This window comes from Buteo buteo, chromosome 7 (assembly GCF_964188355.1).
Source record: "Buteo buteo chromosome 7, bButBut1.hap1.1, whole genome shotgun sequence".
Classification (NCBI taxonomy): domain Eukaryota; kingdom Metazoa; phylum Chordata; class Aves; order Accipitriformes; family Accipitridae; genus Buteo; species Buteo buteo.
Window position 1 is genome coordinate 10479629 of NC_134177.1, and position 22903 is coordinate 10502531.

The 22903-nt window shown below is 36.4% G+C and overlaps 1 protein-coding gene across 14 annotated transcripts in view; it reads left to right on the forward strand.

Annotated features, from left to right (window-relative positions):
* ATP11B (ATPase phospholipid transporting 11B (putative)) overlaps positions 1-21948 on the forward strand; it is a 72617-nt gene extending 50669 nt beyond the window's left edge. Inside the window, exons 28-32 of one of the 14 annotated variants that reach the window (XR_012650928.1) lie at positions 557-722; positions 4705-4790; positions 12452-12585; positions 19383-19456; positions 20816-21947. Coding sequence is in view for 13 of the 14 variants with exons in the window: in XM_075031457.1 (XP_074887558.1) it covers positions 557-722; positions 12452-12670 (385 nt within the window). In the remaining variant the exon portion in view is untranslated. Of the gene's footprint in view, positions 1-556; positions 723-4704; positions 4791-9198; positions 9322-12451; positions 14003-14638; positions 17421-19382 lie in introns of those variants that run through there. The other 13 variants (XM_075031460.1, XM_075031467.1, XM_075031462.1 and 10 more) reach the window with 13 other exon arrangements.
* The last annotated feature ends 955 nt before the right edge of the window (positions 21949-22903 follow it).

Consider the following 22903-nt stretch of genomic DNA (forward strand, 5'->3'; position numbering starts at 1 on the left):
AAATTTTTAAACCTAGAGTGGCCACTTGCTTTTCGTGATTCTTTTAGAAATTTCAGCAATGCTGCAAAGCTGTCCTGTGCTAAAGGACTGGCATTACTTGTCTCTGACAGCCTGTGACTTTAAAGGCATTTTTGTTTTTAAAAAGTAGATAGGTTCCCAGAGGTGCTATGTAATAAGTAATTTGCAACAGAAATTAAACACTGGGGTTTGAATCAGTAGCGCGATGTATTTTTTGCTTGTATTTTGGGGTCTTGGCGGGGGGGGGGGGGGGGGGGGGGGGCGGAGAGAGGATGGTGATTGATTTCCTGCAACACAACTTAAAACGAAACCAGAACGTTTTCCTCCCAAATTGGTACCGACCTTCTCCAGAGTTTCTTTGCAGGTCAGATCCAACAAATTGCTAGCCTTCTTCATGGACACCATGCAGTTGTAACTGCATCCTGAGAGACTTGCTGCTTGATGTAAAATAAGATACACTTACACTTGAGCCTGCCTGTGCTGTACTTGTGTTTCTAGAAGTTCTTTTTAGTAATTGCCACTTCTTTTAACTTTTCAGGCCATTTTTACATACCCAGGACATGTACTTTGTATTTGTTCAACTGTTGTCAAGTGGTTCTGCTTGGTTTGCCATAATCCTCATAGTAGTTGCTTGTTTGTTTATTGATGTTCTGAAGAAAGTGCTGTACAGACATCTACAACCAACAAGTACTGAAAAAGCTCAGGTAATGTTATGCTTTTGTATCCAACTTGATGGGTAGTTAAAAGAATACGTTTGTTAAAATCTGTCTTGTAAACTAATTACTTTCCTGTGATATTTAATTATTCTCTTACGTTGCTGTCATGTTTAATGCATAAAAGTGTTCTCATTTCAAAAGATAGTTGTTAATTTAAAATTACAAAAATGAGGACACCATTTTACAAGCTAATAACATTTATGTTTAAGTAATCGATACTAACAATAGTAGAATTATTTATAAAGGGGTCTTTCAGTCTTTTGCATCTCAGCTTGCAACTGCATGAGAGGATCATATGCGTTTTTGCACTGCTTTGAAGATGGTAACTTTTTCTCATCTTTGTCTAGGTATTAGAAGCTCTCTCTTCAACTGTAATTGGCACTGAATAGTTCTTAAAATGTGATGAAAACAATAATTTTAAAAATTACTTTTGTAGGATGTGTTTTAATTAGTATTTCTTAACTCTCGATCGTATCATATGCCATGTATTTGATTGTTGATTATGTAATTAAAGATAATTACCCGTGTGGCATTTTCATAAATTCATAGAAGAGGTCTAAAGATATGCTGTGATAATACAATCTCCCTTTTGCCTGACACAGGCTACAAAGACTCCTTTAAATCATTCTGTTGAAATTAGGCTGTCTTTCAAGTAAATACCTGTGTTTGAGTGTTTTCTTCTTTTTAGTGACAGTTATGGAGAAGTCGTGCTGACCCATTGTTCTAATAGTTACTCTCTGGTTTCAGTTTTCAGCATTTTATCTTTTTATACTTTTTCTGCTAAAGTGAAAAGCCTTCTGTTAACAGTTTTTTGTTTTATTCACGGTTAGGTTTGTGATCAAGTTGATTTTCTCACTGATAAGTAGATTGGACTTGCATCTTTTGTCAAAAAAGTTATTTTCCAGGCTTTTAATCATTCTTGTGTTTCTCCTCTAATCTTCACCATTCCTCAACCTCATGTTGAATTTCGGATTTCAACAGTGGACACAATATTCCAGCACAGCATACATCAGTGCCGAGTATGGAAATAATGAATCCCTCAGCTGTATTCAGTTTACAAAATAATATAGATCAATAACCTGTTATCTTCTACATCTTTTTCTTATTACATTCGTTTCTTCCAGGTCATTGATGAGAGATCAAATAGCATAGGGCCAAAAAAAAAGTGAAGGTGAATGAAGAATCCAGTTCACAAAGATATCCCATATACAGTTATGATCTGAAACCTGTTAGCAGTTTTTAGTCTGTTTGTGTGCCATATTGATTTTGTGGTGTCCTAGTTGCTTAATTCAAATTACATTGAGCTATGTGCCATACAGAACTCCTAACTGCATTACATCAATATTGTTACAATTAGCATCTAACCTTGTAATTACCTTGGTGTATGTGCATGTTGATTTACTTAAATTACATTACCCTTCTAATTTGTGCATTAAAAAAAAAAAAATCCATGTGAGACATTCTCTTAATTTGCCTAGAATCAACATCATGCTGTCAAACCTATTGCTAAGCCAAAATATCCCATTAGTCGCTTTTCAAAACTGGAATATTAGCTGCTTTTTCCAGTCTTGGAATTTAATAGCTAAAAGCCAAAGTAAATAACCACTAGCTTTCAGAAAACTGTTCAACTAGACCTGGTAAGAATCTCGATTGCATGTTATTGCACTTTCAGGATTAGAGTGTCTTGATATAGGAAAAATTCTATAGGTAATGATACTTACATATCTTTTTTTTTTTTCCCCCTTCAAAAATTAGTGGCAGTATTTATCAAACACTTCCCTTTCCTTCCTTCCTGTACATCAGCTGTTTCTACTGGCAGTGTATTGGTATAGTTGTTGAGGTTTCTCATGTTCCTAAAGTGTTTGAATTAAAAACCAAAAAGCCTGCATCGATTTTTCCCCTAGCTTTATCCGTATACTTCTTGTTGCATTCTCTTGCTTTCTGAATCAATTCTGAAGAATTTCCGTGTTCAGTTTGCTTCCATTACAGTTGTGTCGTCAAGGACACAGTTGGACTTCTTATTTTTTAGAAGGAATCTTGATGAATGTCTTAACATTTTTCCTGTGGCTATAGCTTGATTCATAGCCATGGGAATTTTGCTTTGTGCATCTCTATTAGTCATCTTTTTTTTTTTTCTCCCCCCCCCCCCCTTATTCCCATTCTACTTTGCCATTTGACAGTGTCAGCATTAGGGTCTAGGTTTACCAAAATACTGTCTCTTCTGAAAATGCTTAATTCCTGATATTGCAAAGTCAAGGTATCTAAAACCTGATTTGACCAGAAATGCTTCAGTAGCCATTCAGTGGTTTCTCTGTATGTGTCTGATAGTGAAATCATAGCTAAAAATGTATTTGCTAAAAGGCGGCACCTGTTTGTTCCTTTCTTGAGGTTTAATATGTTGAGATTTTTCCCACTCTTACTTTTAAGAGGACAGTCAGCCCCACTGAATTCATCGGCTATTCCTGTAGTGAGGAAGTAAACATAAGTGAAGATGAACAGGTGACCACCTTAGCACATTTATTGTCAAGAAGTGACAGAATGCTTCTTTCATGATTATGCCTCATATTTGTTTAAAATTTCTAGTAAATATTTTTCTTTCAGTTTCAAAGCGGAGGAAAGGACTCTGACTTTCAGATGGAATGAGTCTGGAGAATGTCTTTGTCCTAAACACTAGTAATTTTCTGTGGAAGTCATTGGAAGAGTGAATATGGAAGTTTTGTATATTGCCCTTTTAAATGCGTTTTTCATAGTCTTGGTGCACCCTCTGTATAACTGAATATTTTTAATTACTCATTTTTAGTTGTAGGACTAAATTAGTATGTTTGCATATTGGGGGAGAGAAAAAGTTTAGTTTACAGTTACTACGTTTTTATCAGGGCAAGATAAATTGTTACATGAACTAGTCACTGATTTTTAAATCATAGCTATTTAAGTTAGTTGTTTCTGTCCACTGTCATTTAAATTCTAAAATATCTCCAGGAGCAGTGAGCAAAACACAGGTTTCTCAACTGAAAATGCTTGCCCATATTGTTTTAATTTCTCAGAAACTTAAGAGCATGCTAGTTGTGCAAGTTACCCAACTTAGTGCTCTGAATTCACTGTATCTGTAGGCATCTGTCTTACTCTACTCAGTATATAAAAAACTTGATTTTATATCTTTTATTAGTATAAGGACATAGCATCAACAGTCAGTCTGTCTCTCATCAGTTAGATGTTACATGTAGTTAAGTTATTCATAAGAGCACGAAGAAATTTAACTGGTATGAGAAACACTTGAGAATTTCTGCTAGAGATAAAGTTTTAAATGTAAATATTTTTCTGTCACAACAACTTAAAAAAAAAATCTGTTCTGTTTGGGAGGTTGGTATATTAAAAATTTGACAGGCAAGCATGAATTGACTTTTATAGAGGGGTGAATTTGGTTACCTTTACCTGCCTTGATGCACTTAGGGTGCATGTGTGTAGTTTTGTTTCTTTTTTTTGCTGTGATCCAAGGGGGTTTCTTTGCTGGCCTTAAAGAAAATCCATCTTACTCTGTTTGACTTAAGTCTGTTGCCCTGAAGTAGCTTCTGGGTAATTTCTGACTATAGGTCTGTTACAGAATTGTATAGGAGGAGGTGGACAGTAAGGTAAATCTGAATCAAAATATAAATCTACAGGTAAATATAAATCACAGCACTCTTGGGGGGAGAAGGTAGTACTGAATAAAGATGTCTGATAAAGTATAGATGTAAAAGTATATAGGCCTTTTTTCTCAGTATGAAAGCTGAGGTACACTTAAGAATGGTCCTACCAAACAGTAACTGGCTGTGATGATCCCAGGAGCTGTCTTGAAGGTACCAGGCTTGTGTTCTGTATATGATGTGTATTCCACTTAAATAACAATGTCGTGTCCTGTGTCTTTCTCTTAGAAAATTACTGCTACAACTTACTGACATGTATGTTCCATCCCTTCTCTGTCCAATTGTAGATGTACTCCAACAGAGTTGCTTTAAGTGACGAGTTCATCGCACTGCAGCCATTGTCCAGGGCAAGGAATCAGCTGAGCAAAATTAGGTAGAGTAGGAGGGCAGTTCCTCATCAACTCTTATGCATGCTGAAGGTGAACTAACCAGTGCTGAGAGAGATGGGAAGAGGCATGAATATTAGTGGGTTGAGAGGGCAATACCTGTAGCGCAGATACATTCAGTTTGGTTATTTCTTGGCTTTGCTCTGTGTTTTTGAGCCAAATGCTTCTCCTAAGTAGCATGTGTTGGACGTGCTTTTTTTAGGAAAAAACATCCCTAGCATGATGCTCAACTTTCAGAATACAGATCTAGCTCTTCTTGCATCCATTTTTAAATAATCACAGTTTCTAGCATGGTTATAATGCTTTTAATTTCTTTATGATCAAAATTAACAGTGCTTTTTGCATGTTGGATAATTTCAGCTTCATAAGGCCGTGACAGGAAGGTCCATGTATTTCAGGCAGCAATTTCTTGCGAGTTATTTGCCCATTTTAATTTGCTTTTACTTGTGTTGAAAGAGCAGAAAATGTTTTAAGTTTGGGTGCGTACATACACTTGTGCGGCTAAGGCTTTTTGTGTTTGTTTTTTGTGCATCTATAAAGTGAGTGTTGTTTGTTTTCAATGTGTATAGAGACATATTCTTAAAGGCATTTGGCTACAAAGTCCTATAAAATTAATCGAAATCAAAGTGTACATGTGTCTGTGTAGGTGAGCCATTATGATTCTGAAACTCTTCAAATGCACTGAGTTCAGTACATGAAATGCTACCAAATGCTGATTCTCTTTTGTAAGACTAAAATATTCATATGTATCAATAATGTCTCAATCTGTTTGGTGTTTTATCCTACTCTTATCTACTTCTATAGCAAGAATTAACGCAAAGAACTGATAATCTTTTAAATACTTTTTTTTAAGGTGACTGTGTTTAAAAACATGCAAATAGGTGCTAGGAGAACCAACCAACCTACATTTGGGGGATTTAATTGCTGTTTATTTAACTGAAGGAAAGTAGGAGACAGGAAGCTGACATTGTAAACGATTAGCAGAGAATTTTTACTGGTTAGTTGAAACAGATGATACAAGTCCTTTTAAGGGGGGGGGACGACAGGGTCAGGGTAAGAGAAAAGCATTGTATTTCCTCTGAGAATGTGCTACACCTTTGCAAGGCAAAACTTGAAATGGCTATTGTGTTTAGTTGTTAGTTGTCCCACTGTGAAACATAGAAGCTCAGATTTCCGAACACCTCAGGGAGGTAGTGGTGGGGTGTTTTTGTTTTGTTTTAAATTCGGAACTTACTAGCTTTAAAACAGGCAAACTGCAGTATACCTTTTGAATTTTAGTAAACTTAGCAACATATTGTAGAGATTCCTTCGTAAAGCTTTTAGAAGTTAGCTTTTAAAATTCTTTGTGTATCAGTGTCATGTAAATGAGTTACCTTTTTAAAACTTTGGATAACTATTTTACTAGTAAACCTCTGTTTTCTCACTGAATTATTAAAGTGAATTACGTGGTGCATCGTATCTACACCAAAGGTTTTATAACAAAAGATTCTGTTAAATTTTCCAAAACTAAACACATTTTAAGGGTTATGCAACGGGATGGTGAGAGAAGAATAAAGCTGTCTAGGAATGCAGCACTGTAGTTATTAAATACTAAAAACAGGAGAATGCTTGCTAACTTGAGGGGACTTTCTTCATATTACACTTAGGGAAGGGGTTGAAAAAAATGGGAAATCTGTTTTGTCCATGAGTAACAAATGATTATGCAAATCCAATTCTCTTGTATGTCAGAATTTTTACACTCAAGTACCTGATAGTAAGGTACCTGAAACACAAGCACCAAGTGCCTTATCCTATGCAGTTGAAGTTGTAAAGTGCAACAGGAAAGAAACAAGGATTTGGGTTTCTCTAGTTCTTTATTTGTAGTCTTGACGAAGTTTGGAAGCTATCCTGTGGATCCTTACCTAAAACAGTGAAAAGGAAAATCAGTTAATAGATGGAAACTACTCACTTCACTATACTAAATAAAAACTAATTTGGAGTGAAGACCATGGGTTAGTTTCTGTGGTGTCCAGGGCAGCTGTTTTCCAAAAGCAGTAGAGCAGAAAAAGCAAGGAAAACAGTAGGAAGACGGGGAAAAAAAACAACAATAAAAAAACCCAACCAACCAACCAACAAAACCCAAAAACAGTCACTTGGTGAATGTAGCTGTAAACAGCTAATTCTGTCACACCTCATTTGTACTTGCCTGCCCCCCCCCCCCCGAGTAATTGCATCCTTTGTGACTGCAGAATGCATGTGGATTGCTGAACAGATTTTGGCAGTTTTGTTGTTTGTTAAATAGGTATTAAAAATCTCAAAAGGAGTGTAGTACCAGGTTAAACCGAGTTATGCCTTATTCTGCAAATTTGCTTACTGTTCTGTTGATACACAAGAGCAGAACCTCTATGAATGCAAATTAAAAGACAAGTATGATGTTACAATCAATTTTTATGTCTATAGGCTTCAGAGTATGCAAAAAATGTTCAAGTTTATATTAAGTACCTTTGTGATGCACAGTTAAGAGCTTTGAGGGGGGTCTTTTAAGTGTCCATGTGATTCCTTTAAGTCAGAAATGCAGGTTTGTGTGTGCCTGTTAAGCTCTTGCCTCTGAATTTTACTGTTGCTTTTGTAACTTGGGATGAAGAGGAAATCAGGCAGCACAGGTCAGGTGCAGGCTTTATGCTTAACTGGAGACTGACTGAGTACTACTTCTTTCCTCTGTAGCTGTCTCTCCTGTTCTTGGAATATGTGAAATACATATCTTAGGGTGCTAACTGGGCCCCATTGTATCTCATTTCAGTTTTTTCTTTGTAAACAAAATATTGTGCGTGCATGTATGTATGCATGTCTCTGTGCTTTGTAAGAACTGTCAGAAATCTTTAGCCACATGTAAGAAGTGCTGCTCAGACAGATGTTTTAATTTACTTACTGATGGGATTAACTATATCTACAGAGTTTTTACCTTTGGACAGCGTGTTATGACTGTACACAATACTAGGGAAACATAAAACACAAAAAGTTTTTATTTACAGGGAAGGCTGTCAGTGCATAACATTGTATTTGGGACTCAAACTGTAGCATTTGCCTTAGCACAGCCAAGACCCTGTTCTTTCCCTGTCTACAGACCCATGAGTCTACTGTTGCCTTGTTTTCCCTCCATCTCTGTACAGATCTGCTTTCTTTAGCTGTCTCCAGATCTCCAGGCTCCTGGCCCTGGCTTTATGGCCTTTGTTACTCGTCTGTATTCTTTCCTCTAGTTACTGTTTCATAGGATTCCCCTCCTAATAGCTTTCATATCTGATCCAGCCCAGCTGTGTAGAAGTCGAGAACAGACAGGTTTCTGTTCCTTTTACAGTAGGGAACGTAGAATTTCCAAGAAGACTATTCAAGTGCAAACATGCGTTCACACTAGTGAAGTATACCAGAACATCTTAATATGCTGAACTTTGAACAAGGGTAATCTCTGCCTTTACAGGTTTGTATATTGTGTTAGCATAGCATGGTGCTAATCTGTTAGCTAATCCATAGAATCTATTGCAGGAAGAGGGAATAAATGAGAGAAGAATAGACTACTTTTATCTTCAGTCACAAAAGTGCACATACTTACCTGAAGATAGTTATACCTAATGACTTCAAAATAATAAAATAATTTTGCATTTGTAGGTTTACTTGATTCAAAGAGATCAAGGGTAGAAAAACTAAAAAATGTTGAAAACATAAGTGCTAGTGAAGTTGTTAGATGTCAACACTCTTATATTTTCTTTTAAAATTTTAAATCTAATTGTTTTGGATTTTGGTATACAGTATATTAAGGGTTAAAGAAAGTGAGCTTTATAGGAGGGAGCAAGTTTTAACTTAATTGTGGAATAGTAATAACCATGTCATATATATTTTCTGTCCTTGTGGCATCAGGCATGTTGGCAGCTAGGACCTGGGCTCAGGAAAATATACGGCAGTGCTCTTAAGTTGATGTACTGAATTAAATACATTTCCTGTTCAACAAAGTCCCAACTGTGTATTTCAATGTGATTAAATGTTTAGTTGAAATGTCTGTCTTGTGGCATATAGAATACGCTGTAATAAGACAAACAAACTGAAATGGCCCTTTCTATTAGAAGGGGGAAAACAAATAAAACTCCAAAATCTGAGAATTTGAAATAGATTTCAAATTTGTTGGGTTTTCCCCTTTGGTAGTCTATGGTGCGCAAAAAGACCAAACACTTCTAATACTCGTGCACTGATAAACCATGTTTGATCCACCAATTAACATGAAAAAATTGCCTCTTTACCTTGTAAATATGCCTTGTTCTCTCAGGAACAGATCTGTAAAATTAAAGTTCATGTAAAAATGGTAACTGTTGTAAAGCAATGCAAGCATGGTGCTTTATAAGATTTGTTGCTTTTCTGTCCTTCTAGATGGAAGAAGATAAGGGTTCAGTCAGCTCAGCATGTGACTTTGCTGAAAGCAGGCACAGAGGGGAGGACAATAGGCAACTGCTAGATCCATCTAGCCTACCCGACAGTTCTTACGTTCACTAGGTAGTACTCCCACTCTACCCTAATGTGTGTGTGTATATTTTTTTTTTATATATATATATATATCATATAGACAGACATGGAGCCATTTCCAAAATACCCGTATTTTTGGTATCTACAAGAAAATTTGCATCATAGTATGTGGGTTTCATTTTTTTCCTTATCAAGCTGAATCATTCTTTAATTCTGCACTTCAGTTGCTTTTATTTAATACATGAAATGGGCCATTATCATATAAAGTATTATGTTTATTGTGATCCAGGATCTTATCTTAGGAAAAATACTTTATTTGCAGCCCAAATATGAATAATATCAGATATTTCTCTAGACTTACTAATTTTTTTTAAAGCATTGTCTCTCCTGCCTTTTGTTGCCTGAGGGTTTGTTTCAGGTCTTCAGAGACCATTATGCTCTACTGCCTTACCATGCCAGGTTTTACTTTGATATAAAATGATGATCATAACTATCCACCATAGAGAGAAAAGTGAGAAAAGGGACTCTTTAGCATAATACAAATATCTTCCTTCCAGGTAGTGGATATAAATATAAAAATCCATGGTCACCAGGCAGTGATACACAATATATATATACATAAAATTGAATTTATTTTTATGTTGTCCTTACTGCTCTCCCTTACTTTACACTTAACTGTGAGTTTGATAAAACGTAAATGTTGCTTCTAGGCTTATGTAAGGCCACGTTTGCTGTTTTTTAAAACAGGGTAATACTTTTTCATAAATCGTGGTTCAAACATGATCCTAGCTTTTTGTGAGTATCTAACTTGAGAAGAACAAAGGAGATTCTAGTGAAGAAGAGACACCAGCCCTGCAAAACCCACAGCTGAGGGTTCACTCCATGAAAGCTACTCTGGGTTACTCCTGGTTCCTCTTTCTGCCAGTCTTTGAGTAACGTCTAGGACTGCTTGCTCTCAGGTCAGCAGATTCTAGGGAAAAAAATGGTCCATCTGATCGTACATACAACCACTGTAATATGACCTTGTACAGTAGTTTTAAAGGTTTTATTTGGTCTGCTTCAAGATAATGGATGGACTAAATATTCTTTTTGAAATCCTAAGTGTAGGAGAGCTGAGAGTTTGTTTTGTATTGCTGTGAACACAACCGTGAAGATCACTGCATGTGCAGCAGGGAGCTTGCTTTCTGACCTAATAGGAATTCCTTCTGCTCTGTATGCTGTGAGCACAGTATGAAGTGGCTGTGAAGGTCATATTTGCTAGTACTGCAGTGCTGCAAATTGTGCTGTTCCTGATTATGGTATCTTCTGTGACTGTATAGTTGTAACCCGATGTGACGGTCATCAAATAAAGGCAATCAGGGACTCAAGCTCTGTTGAGGTGTGTTTTGGTTTTGGTTTAACCAAAACCCTTTCTAGACCTGTTAGTTGCAATGCTTCTGCTCCCGTCTCTCAGGTATTTACAGAAGTTCATTGTCATAGTAAATGTTCATTTTCTGTCCAGAAGACCTCCAAAATGAGCGCAAGTTAGTCAGAATTGTGTGTTCTGCCTGCACTCATTCATGGGCTCTGAGATCCAGCAACTGAATCAAGGGTTTCAGTTTATAATGCTTTCTGTAAGTTTATACAATTGTTAACTGACAATCCTGTAAGCATCACATTAAGCAGTATGACAGGAAGATCTGGAGGGACCATGGGGAATGTGGAATAGACCTGAGGAAGGGGCAGGCATAGGAAAAGATGCATGGAAACACTAGTTTTGTCTGTGTGCTCCCTCGTCCCACCGGTTGGGATTCCCAGATGCCTCTTGTTTCTGTTAGCTGCCTCTTCTTTGTAGTATAGGAATTTTTCTGTTACGAAGCTGTAATCTGTCCAGTTGCCTGTTTTGGGGGATTAGGAAGGAACATGTCTACTCATAGTAAACCATTCCCATAGGAAACTGAGGTTCTTTGCTTTCCTTGCAGTGTTGGGCAAGTGTGGGTGGCATGAAAGAAATTGGGGTTGGAAACCAGTCTTTAGATGACAGTCAGTGACCTTTGGTCACACGGTTAAAATTTGGGGAAAGCTCTTAAGTGAGCTCTGTCCTATCATAGACTAAGAAGCCTCCTCCCAGATTTCTTCATTCACTGGTGTCTGAGAGTGAGGTGAGGATAATGGATGCTTAAATTTAGCCTGTGTGTTCGGCATTTGTTTGACAGGATGCTCTCGTGCAGAGCCTCAAATTAAATTAAAAAATATCTCCACACTTCACGTTTTTATTTTCTTTTGGAGCAGTTTTGGATATTCTCTCTCCAGCAGTACTAGATTTCAGTTAGATCTTAGTTATGCTGAGGTTCGCTAGTGTGCAAAAAATAATATAGAGGAGCACACTGATAGATGGCACTTCACTTTAAACCCATACATCTCTGTATTGCTGCTTTCTTTTGGTTTGGGTCTTTTTCTCACCTACAAAGAATGAACAATAGAAAGTTTATTGTGCTAATGTTGAATTATTCTTTGTGCTAGCATGAACTTGATTGATCCTTTCTAACTTCAGCTTTGTTTGCATTTAGATAAAAGATATTCACAAAATCAGGAATGTGTTTTTGTTCCTTACCAAGCCAAGGGTATCTATGGTAGTGATACAATGCAAATTATTGTAGGAAGTTGCATTCTACACTTCTTGAGGAAAAATTACTGCTTACAATCAGGTTGCTGCATTGTATTCTGCAGCGTTGGTCTGAAGCTTTCTCTTGATAGATTTCCTTAAAATAAGGCAGACCTGCAGCTTGTATAAATTGTTGTACCTCCACTGAGGTTAATCAAAGCATCACAGCTTAAACTGCATGACACTCCGCTCCAGAGATTTATTATAGTTGTAAGATAGAGAATTGCTAACCAGTTTATTTCCAACGTTAAGCAGAAATGGTGCTAAACAATTTCCATAAGCTCACCAAGGCTGCATTCAAGCCTTTGGAAGGTCAAATTTTAGTGTGTATAGACGTTAGGAAGGGAAATGGTAATGTTATTCATCGTTGTAGTTCTATAAAATTGAAAAATATTCAACACTCTAACTTTAAGAAAACCTGCTTTTCCTAAGTGTTTTCTGATAACATCTTCAGTATTAGTATCTCTGAGTACTGATTATTTTATTTTATTTATTTTTTTTATTTCCTCCTTCCAGCTTACTGAGGCAGGTTCAGGTATCAACTGCTTGGACTCCATGTGCTGCTTCTCAGATGGGGAAACAGCATGCACATCTGTTAGAAGAATGCTGGAACGACTAATGGGCAGATGTAGTCCAACCCGGGTCAGCAGGTGTGGCATTTCTCTCAATAGCCTTTGCTGCAGACGATTCTCCTATAAACTGGAACCTGATGAGCCTGCAGCAATAGATGTCTAGAAAACCAGCTGCAGGTTTTGCTTATTTAAGTAGGAGAAGCAACTCTTTATTGTACTTTTTTTCATCCTAACAGATTAGTTTCTTGTTTCTTTTTGAGTACTTTCTTTTGGGATGGGGAGGAGGAAAAAGTTTTCAAAAGACTTCTGTTAAAACGTTTAGTTTGGCTTACTACAAGTTCTTGTGTTGTATCTATCATAATTTCTCTTGATTTGTATATTCTTCTCTTTAGAAAATCAAGCCTCGCTGCTGTTTTTGTTCTCCTTTATATGATTTTTTTTTTTTTTTCCTTCACAAATCAGGAGTTGTTTGTAAAGTCAAAAGACTTTTCCCTTTGGTTCTTGATGTACAACCTCCAAATATTTACCTTGGAGCTTGCATTACTCCTGAAGATATACAAAAGGCTCACACTCCCCCCCTTAAATATAACTTCATTGTTAGAAGGACAGTCTTTAAATCTTTCAGCCATTGATTGATACGAAGATGAAATATTTTTGTAGTATAACTTTTATAATCTATTTCTAAAATCAGAGTAATTGACAGAACAGAGCCTTCAGGTTCTAAGAATTTTAAATGTTTTTTCAGTTCTAGAAGGTATATTGTCAAGACCATGTGTGCCATTCCAAAGTGTGTGCTAAATAAAACTTTTTCCTTCACAAACCACATGTGAAACAAACCTCGATGGGATAAAAGCACGTTAGAGTAATCGAATACGTCTACAGAGCAATACTGCTCTTGCAGTCAGCATGACTGTGAGAAAAGCTCTTACTAAATCTGCTAATGTGCCATCTCCTCATTTCCAAATAAAGAGGGATAGCTAACAAACATGGAAATATTTGGGGGTAGAAGTAAAAACAGTCTTTTGTACATCGTAATTTCTCAGTCCCTGAATGATATCACGATCTTTCATTGGTCAAAAGGCAAACCTGAAAAAGTTGCACTCCACCCATTTTCAAGGACACTCATATTGTATTTGAACATCTTTGTCTCTTTTGGTTAAAGGTTGTGATATCATTCATTCAGTATAAAATATTGTGTGGCTAATTTTCACTGGCAAGCTTTGTCAGTTCAGATTCTGCCTTTAGGTATTGACTTGGTACGTATTACATCTGTTTTGAACTCTTGTGTTGAACACAGTGTCTATGGTTTCAGTCAGTTTCTCTCTTCTGGCTTGCTTATGAAATTTATTCAACATTTCTACAAATCTAGGGTATGATTATGCAAAATGTTTCATTCCATATGAAAAATGAACTGTTATGATTAAGTACGTTTTTAATTCAAACTCTTGCTGTATAGAAAGCGGGCATGATGTATAAAATAAAAAAATTAATAGAATTTTTAATCTACAAGGTGAGCATTTGATTGGTCTAAAAATCAACATTTTGGTAGCAGTTGCTCTAAGTTTTTGGGTTGGTTTTTTTTTTCCACTTCTCTGTAAAACTGTGCTTTCCAAATGAGGAACTTCTCATGTTACTTTTTTTTCATTTATTATTATCTAATTAGAGCAGATTTTTACTTAACATTTGCCTTAGTAACGTGTAGTCTTACACGGTAGGTATTCTGTGGTTTATTTTCTGCAGTGCATTTACATTTTTACAATTTCCTCTTTTTCCCACTCAATTTTTATTTCTTAAAGAACTTACAAATATGTCTTGAAGATAACTCATATTTGACAGAATACTGAACGCTTTTTGAAGACTGCTTTTTCTCAGGTTTCTTGTCTGCTTACCTCATGTAATTTTCAGATGAAGTTCCATCTAGCTGAATAATTTTAGACTTATTAGAACACAGAAGTTAGTGTTATGCTAAATGAACATGCAGAACTGTTGGTGCTACACTAAGGGCTTGAAGTTTTGTAGTTTTTGCTTCTCCCTCTGGTTGAAATTACTCTGAACCATCTTCTAATTTCACTTAAATTTATGTACAGAAGAACTAGAAAAGACCTTTTTTTTTTTTTTTTTTTAATTTCAGTCTTATTTGCTTTCTTCAGTGACTTCAGTTCCTTCCACTCAGCATTGAAACTTAAAACCTAGTCTAAAAGTCAAGGTACTGAGCTATCTTTTTTTCCCCTGCACTTTCCTGGTAATATGTGAAAGTCTTTTTTTTTAATGTACTAATAGCTTAAATCACATGAGGCAGTTATAAGTTGTGAAGTGCTAAAGGTACAGTTAAGAAATCTATTTGGTGATTTAAAAAATGCTTGTAAAGTTGTTCAGCCTTTGTTGACGAGCTTGAGCTGCTTTGATTTTATTTTGATTTTTTTTTTACCTAAAGCTGGTATCTTCAGAAGATTGCATGGTCCCAAACAGGATGGTCTTTTGAGTGTCTTGTCTTGTCTTGTGCTTTGTAAAACAGAGCTTCTTATTCAACCAGGAGGTAGCTGCAAATTATTTTTTGTTGAATGAAGTTATGCTGATGAATACATTGTCTGTCTGTAGCTAGTTTGTGTTGTATTCTGTGTTCCTGATATTCTGTCAAATATGATATTCTGTCAAATACAATAACTGAACATGAAATCAAACATGGTATCAAATTTTGATAGAAACTTTGATGAATCAAAGTTGTACAAATGCTTGGAGTAGTGGGCCACAGGAATATAGTCTCTCGTACTTAATTTACTGCTTGTAAAATATATTTGAGAAATATTTTCTATAGCTTCATTCACCAGTTAGAATATAAAATGTGTGCTGTGTGGTATGATAAAATGCATTTTTGTCTGTCTGTTCCATTAAATTGTCTGTCAACTTGTCAGTCACAAAAATATTAAGAATGCTGGATCACACATTTCTTGTACAGTAGGATTCATTACTGAATTGTTTGGATCTCCTATTAGTGGTACTCGTGTCAAGGCACTGCATGTAAAAGTTCTAAAGAAACAGCAGATTTCTGACAGAGGGATATTTGGAGTATAAGTTCATTATATTTTGATTTCCTGCCTTCCAATTTTCTATTTTCAGCTTTTCACACACAGTCCTATAACATTGTTCAATCAAGAACAGTATTTCTTCCTAAGTAGTAATTTGTCCTTAAGAGAAAGACATTACAAGATCCCATCTGAATCAAAAGGTGTGACGTGTTAGGTACTTTGCCTGATGCCTTAAATTTTAACTTAAATTTAACAGCAAGGAATGAAGTAGATTCATGGCTGTAGATGAGTTTTGCCTACTCACAACTTCAGACAGCACGGATGTTTAACATGAGAACACCACTATACTGGGTTACCACGGTTAGCTGTGCGTACCACAAGGCTTTACTAGAATGACCTTAAGCTGTATCAGATCGTAGCATTCATAGTGCCTCAATTTACACATGCAATGTTCAGATTTTCTTTGAGGCACAGTTTTAAAACTTCAGTTGTAAAACTGGCATATAAACCTCTGGTCATTTTAGTTCATAGTGTTGAAAGCATCTGTAGCTGTGAGTAAGCTTTGTCAGAAAGGTAAACATAGAATTATTAATTACATAGTTGGCATGATTGATTGCAGTCTATTTTCTAAGGTTTGAATTAATTGCAGGCACCTATGTGAAACTAATAGATAAGTCTTTCAAAGAGTTACATTTGCCTAATCTCATAACACTTACCTTTTGCTTTCATAGACTTTTCTCCTTACCTCTAGATTTTAAGTTCCCAGTCAGCCAAACTTTTCTTTTATTGTCACTTTAGATCATGGAGTTCATCGGATCCCTTCTATGCCAACGACAGAAGCATCTTGACTCTCTCCACAATGGACTCACCCACTTGTTAACAGGGACATTTGTAAATGCCTTGTGGAAGCCATGTGGTGCTCGCATACCTATAGTAGGTTCTGAAGCGAGTTCAGTGCTACATCCCTGCCCTAGGAAAGACTAGCATGACTTCTAAATACAAACCGTGGCTTGTCTTGTGACCTAGCATAAGTCATCTGGACAGTGATTGCTTCCAGTATTTTTTTTTCTAATTATATCCACAAATAGCTAATTATTTTTTTTTTTTAATAAATGCTTTTTCCTCTGACCGTTTAATCTTTTTCGTTACCATATGGGCAGATTGGAATCCTGCATTTGATACGTGAGATGTCACTGTAGTGCAGTGACAAAATCTTTCTCCTCCCAACTTTGAGTGATCCAATAGAACTGAATTTGCACAATGAAACTTTAAAAAGTTGCATTTTTCATGATGACCCTTCACTTTAAACACACACATTAATTTTGAGCTGTCTCTTACAGATGCTTTCTTAGCAGTTTGCGAATCAATTTTGTTATTTCCATGGACGGTTATTGTATTCTGTAAGCAATCAGTTTAGTAATTTTTGAGAGTTAAATACAATTCAAATATTTATGCTGGTGTATGAATGGCAAAATATTAGTCATTGCTTTGAACAACACTGTTAACTTTGACAAATCAGTGATTTGGAATAACAAGGGATATAGCAGTTCACAGTTCTCTTAAAGTATAATTCAGAAGCTAGTCATCTTTTATTATGCCCTGTGTGGTTTTTTTTTTGGTTTCTTAACAATTCTTGATCCTGGCATGGAAAAATGTATAAGAATTGATGGTACAGAAGTCTCACTAGCATAAATTTTTTGAATTATTAATCCTTTTAAAGTTGGGGGATTTTTGCATGTTTTATTCTTTTTCATGTATTTATATTTGGTCATGTTGTACTTTGAAGATACAATTAATGCTTAATTATCTTCATATATCTGAAGGATCTGAGACATTGATGGCAATGTTTTGATTCCTAAGTATGCCAATAAAAACAAATTGCACAGATGGAGCTTTGAATGGTACATCTTGCAGGTCCATCTATTGTCCCGGTATAGATGTGTCTGCATGTTTGGGGCTGGGTAGCAACATTTGCCTGTTCATTCAGCTAGGATGGCTAAACCTGGTGGTTGTCCTTAGATGTGGGAGGTAAAATGGAGGTGCTGCCACCAGGGACATCTGTAGAGTATTGCCTTAGGCAGGGCAGTTTTTATGGCTGGGAGGCTGGTAAAAATGCTGCTGCTTCTGGACCCTTATTTGGATATCCAATTTTAAGCGGTCACTGACACTGAAGTCCCGTCAATAATTGGAAGAATCTTCCTGTCAGACAGTAAAAGATGTAAAGCTGCATACTAAAATTATCTCTGGGTGGAATAAACTGTAAATCAAACTCAGACTGTAAATCAAACTCAGACTGTAAACAACACCTACAAGAACTTCTTTAATAAAGATGTGGTTAAGTGTAGGATTTGGACAAAACCAGTATTAGCTGCTTGCACCCTGGCTGCACAGGTTTCCACTGTTGGCTTAAGTGGTGTCTCCTAAGCACATTAAATGGCAAATAGTTTTTATTTCATAATTCAGGCAATCACATCTTACCTTCCTGGTATGACATCTTAGTGGGGCCTGGGCTTCTGCCACAGGGATGTATCCCTCTTGTTACAGTCATCCCAAATTCTGAGTTCAGTGGGCTGCAGGAGAGGGAGTGTTCAAGAGGTCTGACTTTCCTTGTATCAAATGCTCCGGACGTTCCTTGCCTATAAACAGCTCTGCTGTTCATTAGTCTTGTTCATGACTTTAACTGGTATTATTTCAGTTCTCCTCTTGGAAGTTTATTTTTGCATTAATGACTGGAAGCTTCACTGTGAACTGAAGGCTGCAGATGATACTGCTGGATTTTCAAGAGCTCATTGTTCAAGGCAACCTTTGTGTAGTAAAAAAATTGTCATTGCAACTTTGTTTTCAAACTCACAGTGACTTGAACATGCAGTACATGAGGGTTTTTGTCCCACTGGTATAGATGAAGACCAGTTCACAAATTGATTAAGAAGCTTTAAAAACTGAATTATGAAACAGAAGAAACAAATTCAAAATATAGCAAAATTTCCTTTTAAACAAGTGTTTAATTCATAGTTCATGTCTGTGTCATGCCTTCAAGTGTGTAAGTGCAGTGAAGCTTAAGCTTGAAAATCTCAGTTGTACTCTAGATCGCCGCATCAAGTGTCCAGATGATGAAGAATTACTGAAAATTGAGTCTTGCATGCTCCATGTAATAGGTATTAACATGTGACCGATCTGACTGCATATAGTTTGAAACCTGGTTCCTATGTGGAGATGCAATAAACTGATTGTCATCTCTTCAGTCCCCAAGAAAACTTCTATCCAGATATGCAGTAGTAACAAAATACACTTGGATTTCAGGTATTCCTGTAACTTTCTTATATATCATATATATAATCTTAAATCTGTTTTTTAAAATAATGATTTTCTTCTTAGTAGTTTCTCATTCTGAGAGTCCATACTGCCATGGATACCTAGGAAATAGACAATTTTTTTTCAATGCTCTAATCAGACATCTGCTGTTTAGCTGTATCTTTTATAGTGTTTCACTTCTCAGAAGTACTTGTTTGTCCATGTCCACCATAGCATTCTAATCATCCAGTTAGTTTGTGTGACCATGTAACCTCATTAGTCTGTGTGGTTAGTGTATCATGTTTTGAAATATAAACTGTGGTTAATTTTTTGTACAGTAGAAGGCAGAGGCTTTGATATACAACCCCGCTCCAAGCATTTAGATTGGCTCAGCTGTGTACATACATGTATTTTGGCTTTTACCACACAAATATGTTAATTATATTTGCACAAAAGCAGCACAGTCCTATATTTGAAGAATAATTTACATTCATTATGTGTTTCTTTAAAACCTTCCATCTCCTCCTCTCCCTTCCCCCCTACTTTCCCTTTTCCCAGTGTTTGTAAGGTTACCGAAGAAACATGCATTTAAACAATTCAGGAAGAACTTAAGACTCCATCTGTCTGCCAAGGTATATTTTTCTATTTGCAGTAAATCTAAATCAGTAATTTCTCATTTAGTAAGAATGTAGAATTGGTTTGCATAAGAAAGACCAGATTTTTTGGTCTGACAAATATTCTGGATGGAAGAAGTGACTGTTTTTGTACTGATGTTACAAATTTTTAAAATTGCTTCTATTCAAGGAAGAAAGATTTTGTGTATTTCTTTGAGAGCTGAAATGTATGAAACCATTCACTGTGCATTGGGTACAGTGTAGAATTCTTCATGAAGAAGACTGAACAAAATACAGTTAATTCAGTGTAACGCTAGCATTCATCTCTCTGATTTAGAGTATGAATGGGTGAGGGAGAATTTGCCATAGGGAGGCAATGTTTTAGAATTACCTCTTAGCCTTGAAATCTGTAAGGTATGGCAAAAAAAGCTATAGTAGATGTTTGTAATTAAAAGCAAGAGCGGTGTATAGTCCCTTTACTATGCAGTGTCCCTGAAGAAGCACCTTCTCCATAGCCACCTTTGGAATGGGATTGAGTTCTCAGCAGGTTTTAGTTCTTGTTCTGTGAAAAATAGGGGGTTTGTTACTTAGAAAAATGTAGTTTTAGTTGCCAAACTTAAGCTTTTTAAAGGGTGCAGTGGAAATGATTAAGTGGGAAGATGCTCTGAATTGTTTCACAAACTAAAATGTAAATATTCTGCTTAAAATATTCTGTATATTTTTTAAGGTTGGGGGGACACACAAAAAGATGCAAAGGAAGGAATGCTGAAAACTTTGGCTTTACAATTTCAGAATGATTTCTTGTTTTTTAGTGCAAAAGATGATTTGAGAAAAGATTATGCAATTTAGAATGCATCTTAGGCAACTATAATTTCTAACTGGAAACCTTTGGTAATACTTTCAAACACATGTTTTTTATGATAGTATAACTTCTATATTGGAAAAAAAAATTCATTTTCTAGTGTTAGAAATGTCTCAAAGCTGTAGTCTACATTATTTTTAATAGTTTTATCTGATACTTCTGTACTGCTAAATATTAGTGATTTTGGTGAAATTCAGTGTTCAAAAGTGCTCAATCATAATGAACCTTTTCTGAACCGTTTATTTTGAGATTCTTGTTTTCTTGGTGTAGAATACCTAGTAACTCTTGCACCATCGCCACTGCCTTGTTACGCAGACATCATTGTTTTAAAGGAGTTAGTTATTCCTAGAGCTGGGCGAACCAACTGTTCATTATGGACTAATTTTAGCCTTATTTCTGTTCCTAAATTATTTCCCAGTTAGACTTTCTTCTTTGCAGATCTGGTTTTTTCTGTGAATGTTTTTATTGTTGGTTGTTTTGTATGTATGTTCTTTGCTTCTGTCGTTTGCTTCCAGTGGCATGATTTGTCTGGTTTCTGCTCTCTATTGGAATGACTCAGTTTATAACAGGAGGAGGAAAGATTGGATGCTCATGGCTGTATCAACTCTTGCTGTCAATCGTCTTAGCAGCACATTCGCATCGGTATTTGCAAGGCTTCTGCTTTCCATAGATTTTTTCCTTCAACTAAATACTGCTAGTAGAGGCATCAGAAATAACTCGGTAGAGAGACCTTGTGTGTCGCCCAAGCTTCTGTGGCTTTCGTTAAAAGGAATGTTCTCATCACTTTGAAGTATTCGCCTTGCTCTAGCTGTTGCCATGCTATGATGTTGTATTACAATAAGAAGTACATACAATTGTCATCGCTGTAGGTACGATTTTTTGTTGTTTCCAGTTTGTATAAATGCATAGACGTGAATAAAACCTAGAGGGGCTATGGGCTAAAGCCCTCTATGTAAGTAAGTAAGTAACATGAAGTGGAAAGAAGTGAAATATACTGCTGTTTATGACACAGAGTGTGACTTGACTTGTCTGAAAGAAACCCTGAAGTGCACCTAAATGGCCTGTGGTGTATATTAATTTTTCTTTGGCAGTTTTAAAGGAAATTATTTCATACACCAGCAGGTTCTTAACCTTTTTACATTTTGGAAATGGGATAAAAGATAATCTATGGGGCATATAGTTTAGAAAGGGGAAAATGGTTAAAAACAAAACTCACTTTCAGATGTAAGAAAGATATTTTACAATTCCTAGTTATGTTCCCGTGAGGTATTTCAGGTCCTATGCACACAAAAATAACAAATCATCTAGATTCTGCTTTTTTCACTGACGTGTGATCAAGTGCTGCTTCTTTTTTGAAGAAAAAAGCTTGAATGATATCGTCTCTGCAAGACGTACCTTTTTAAAAATGTTGATCCTTAATTTTAGGCAAATAAGGGGCATTGACAACTGGAAACTGTAGCAATAATTAGTACAAAGAATTTTGGACCTCTGACACTGTGGCTGCCTCGTTATTTTTGATTCTCTGACAGCGAGTCTGTGTGCTTGCTCATTGTACAGCTTGGTCAGTAGAAGTTGTTTTAAAAATGGTTTATGAAAATTATATTTATTAAATAAAAATTTAACTTATAGCTGAGTCATTGTTTTAATTATTTAAGTGTTAGAGGAAGATATGCCAGAGTAAAGCAAGGCTTGCTGCTCCCAGTGTCCCGGATCATTCAGTAGCAAGGTTGAAGATCTGTTCCTATTCCTAGTAGGCACACCCATACAGTGCCTATATACATATGTGCATGGCCACCTCCACAGATCATAGATGCTCAAAAGCACTGACGTGTGGAGAGCACCTAAGGCCTCACCTTGCTGCCTTCTCTGGCTGGAGAGAAGTCCATCAGTAAGGGAAAGAAAAAAAACCACAACTTTATACACAAACACATATATACAGACACACATATAAGGGGGGGTTCTCCAGCAGCTGAGCTCGGTCAGGCAGTGGGCCCAGTAGCTCCAGCTCACCACGGAGCCTACCACGAGGTTTGCTTAGCAGTGAACTCCAGCATGGCCTTTGTTCCCATTTCTTCAACAGCAAATGTAACCAGGTGTTGATTCGGCTGCCTGGCCACAGGCTCCATCATCTCTCCTAATTTGATTTACAGGGTTATGTTTTGACTCCTGCCAGTTGTCCTCTGAACTCTTCAAGGGAGGAGGGCTTGAAATTTTATACTCTGAAGACAGAAAATTGAGTTTATCAAGGAAACAAAAACAGTTGTAATTTCATGTAAAACATTAAAATTTCAGTTAGGCAGCTTTTGTTAAATAGAGAAGTTGGCGGAAGAACTTCAGAAGCAGGGTGTTGGTTTTTGTACCAGTTTAAATGTTCAGACTTAGGTTTGAGTTACAAGTGTCTGTTTAAACTGTCAGGAGCAAAAGTTTTAGTGTTTACTTACGCAGATCCTTCTACATGCTGGTACTAAAACAAGTCAGCTAAGTATTACAAAGCTAAGGCCTATTTCTGATTGATAGACAAGATTATAATTTTATCACATATTTAATGGTGTGGTCTAATCTTTGAGAGTTCAGAGGATTGAATGGCACCATAGGTTTAAAAA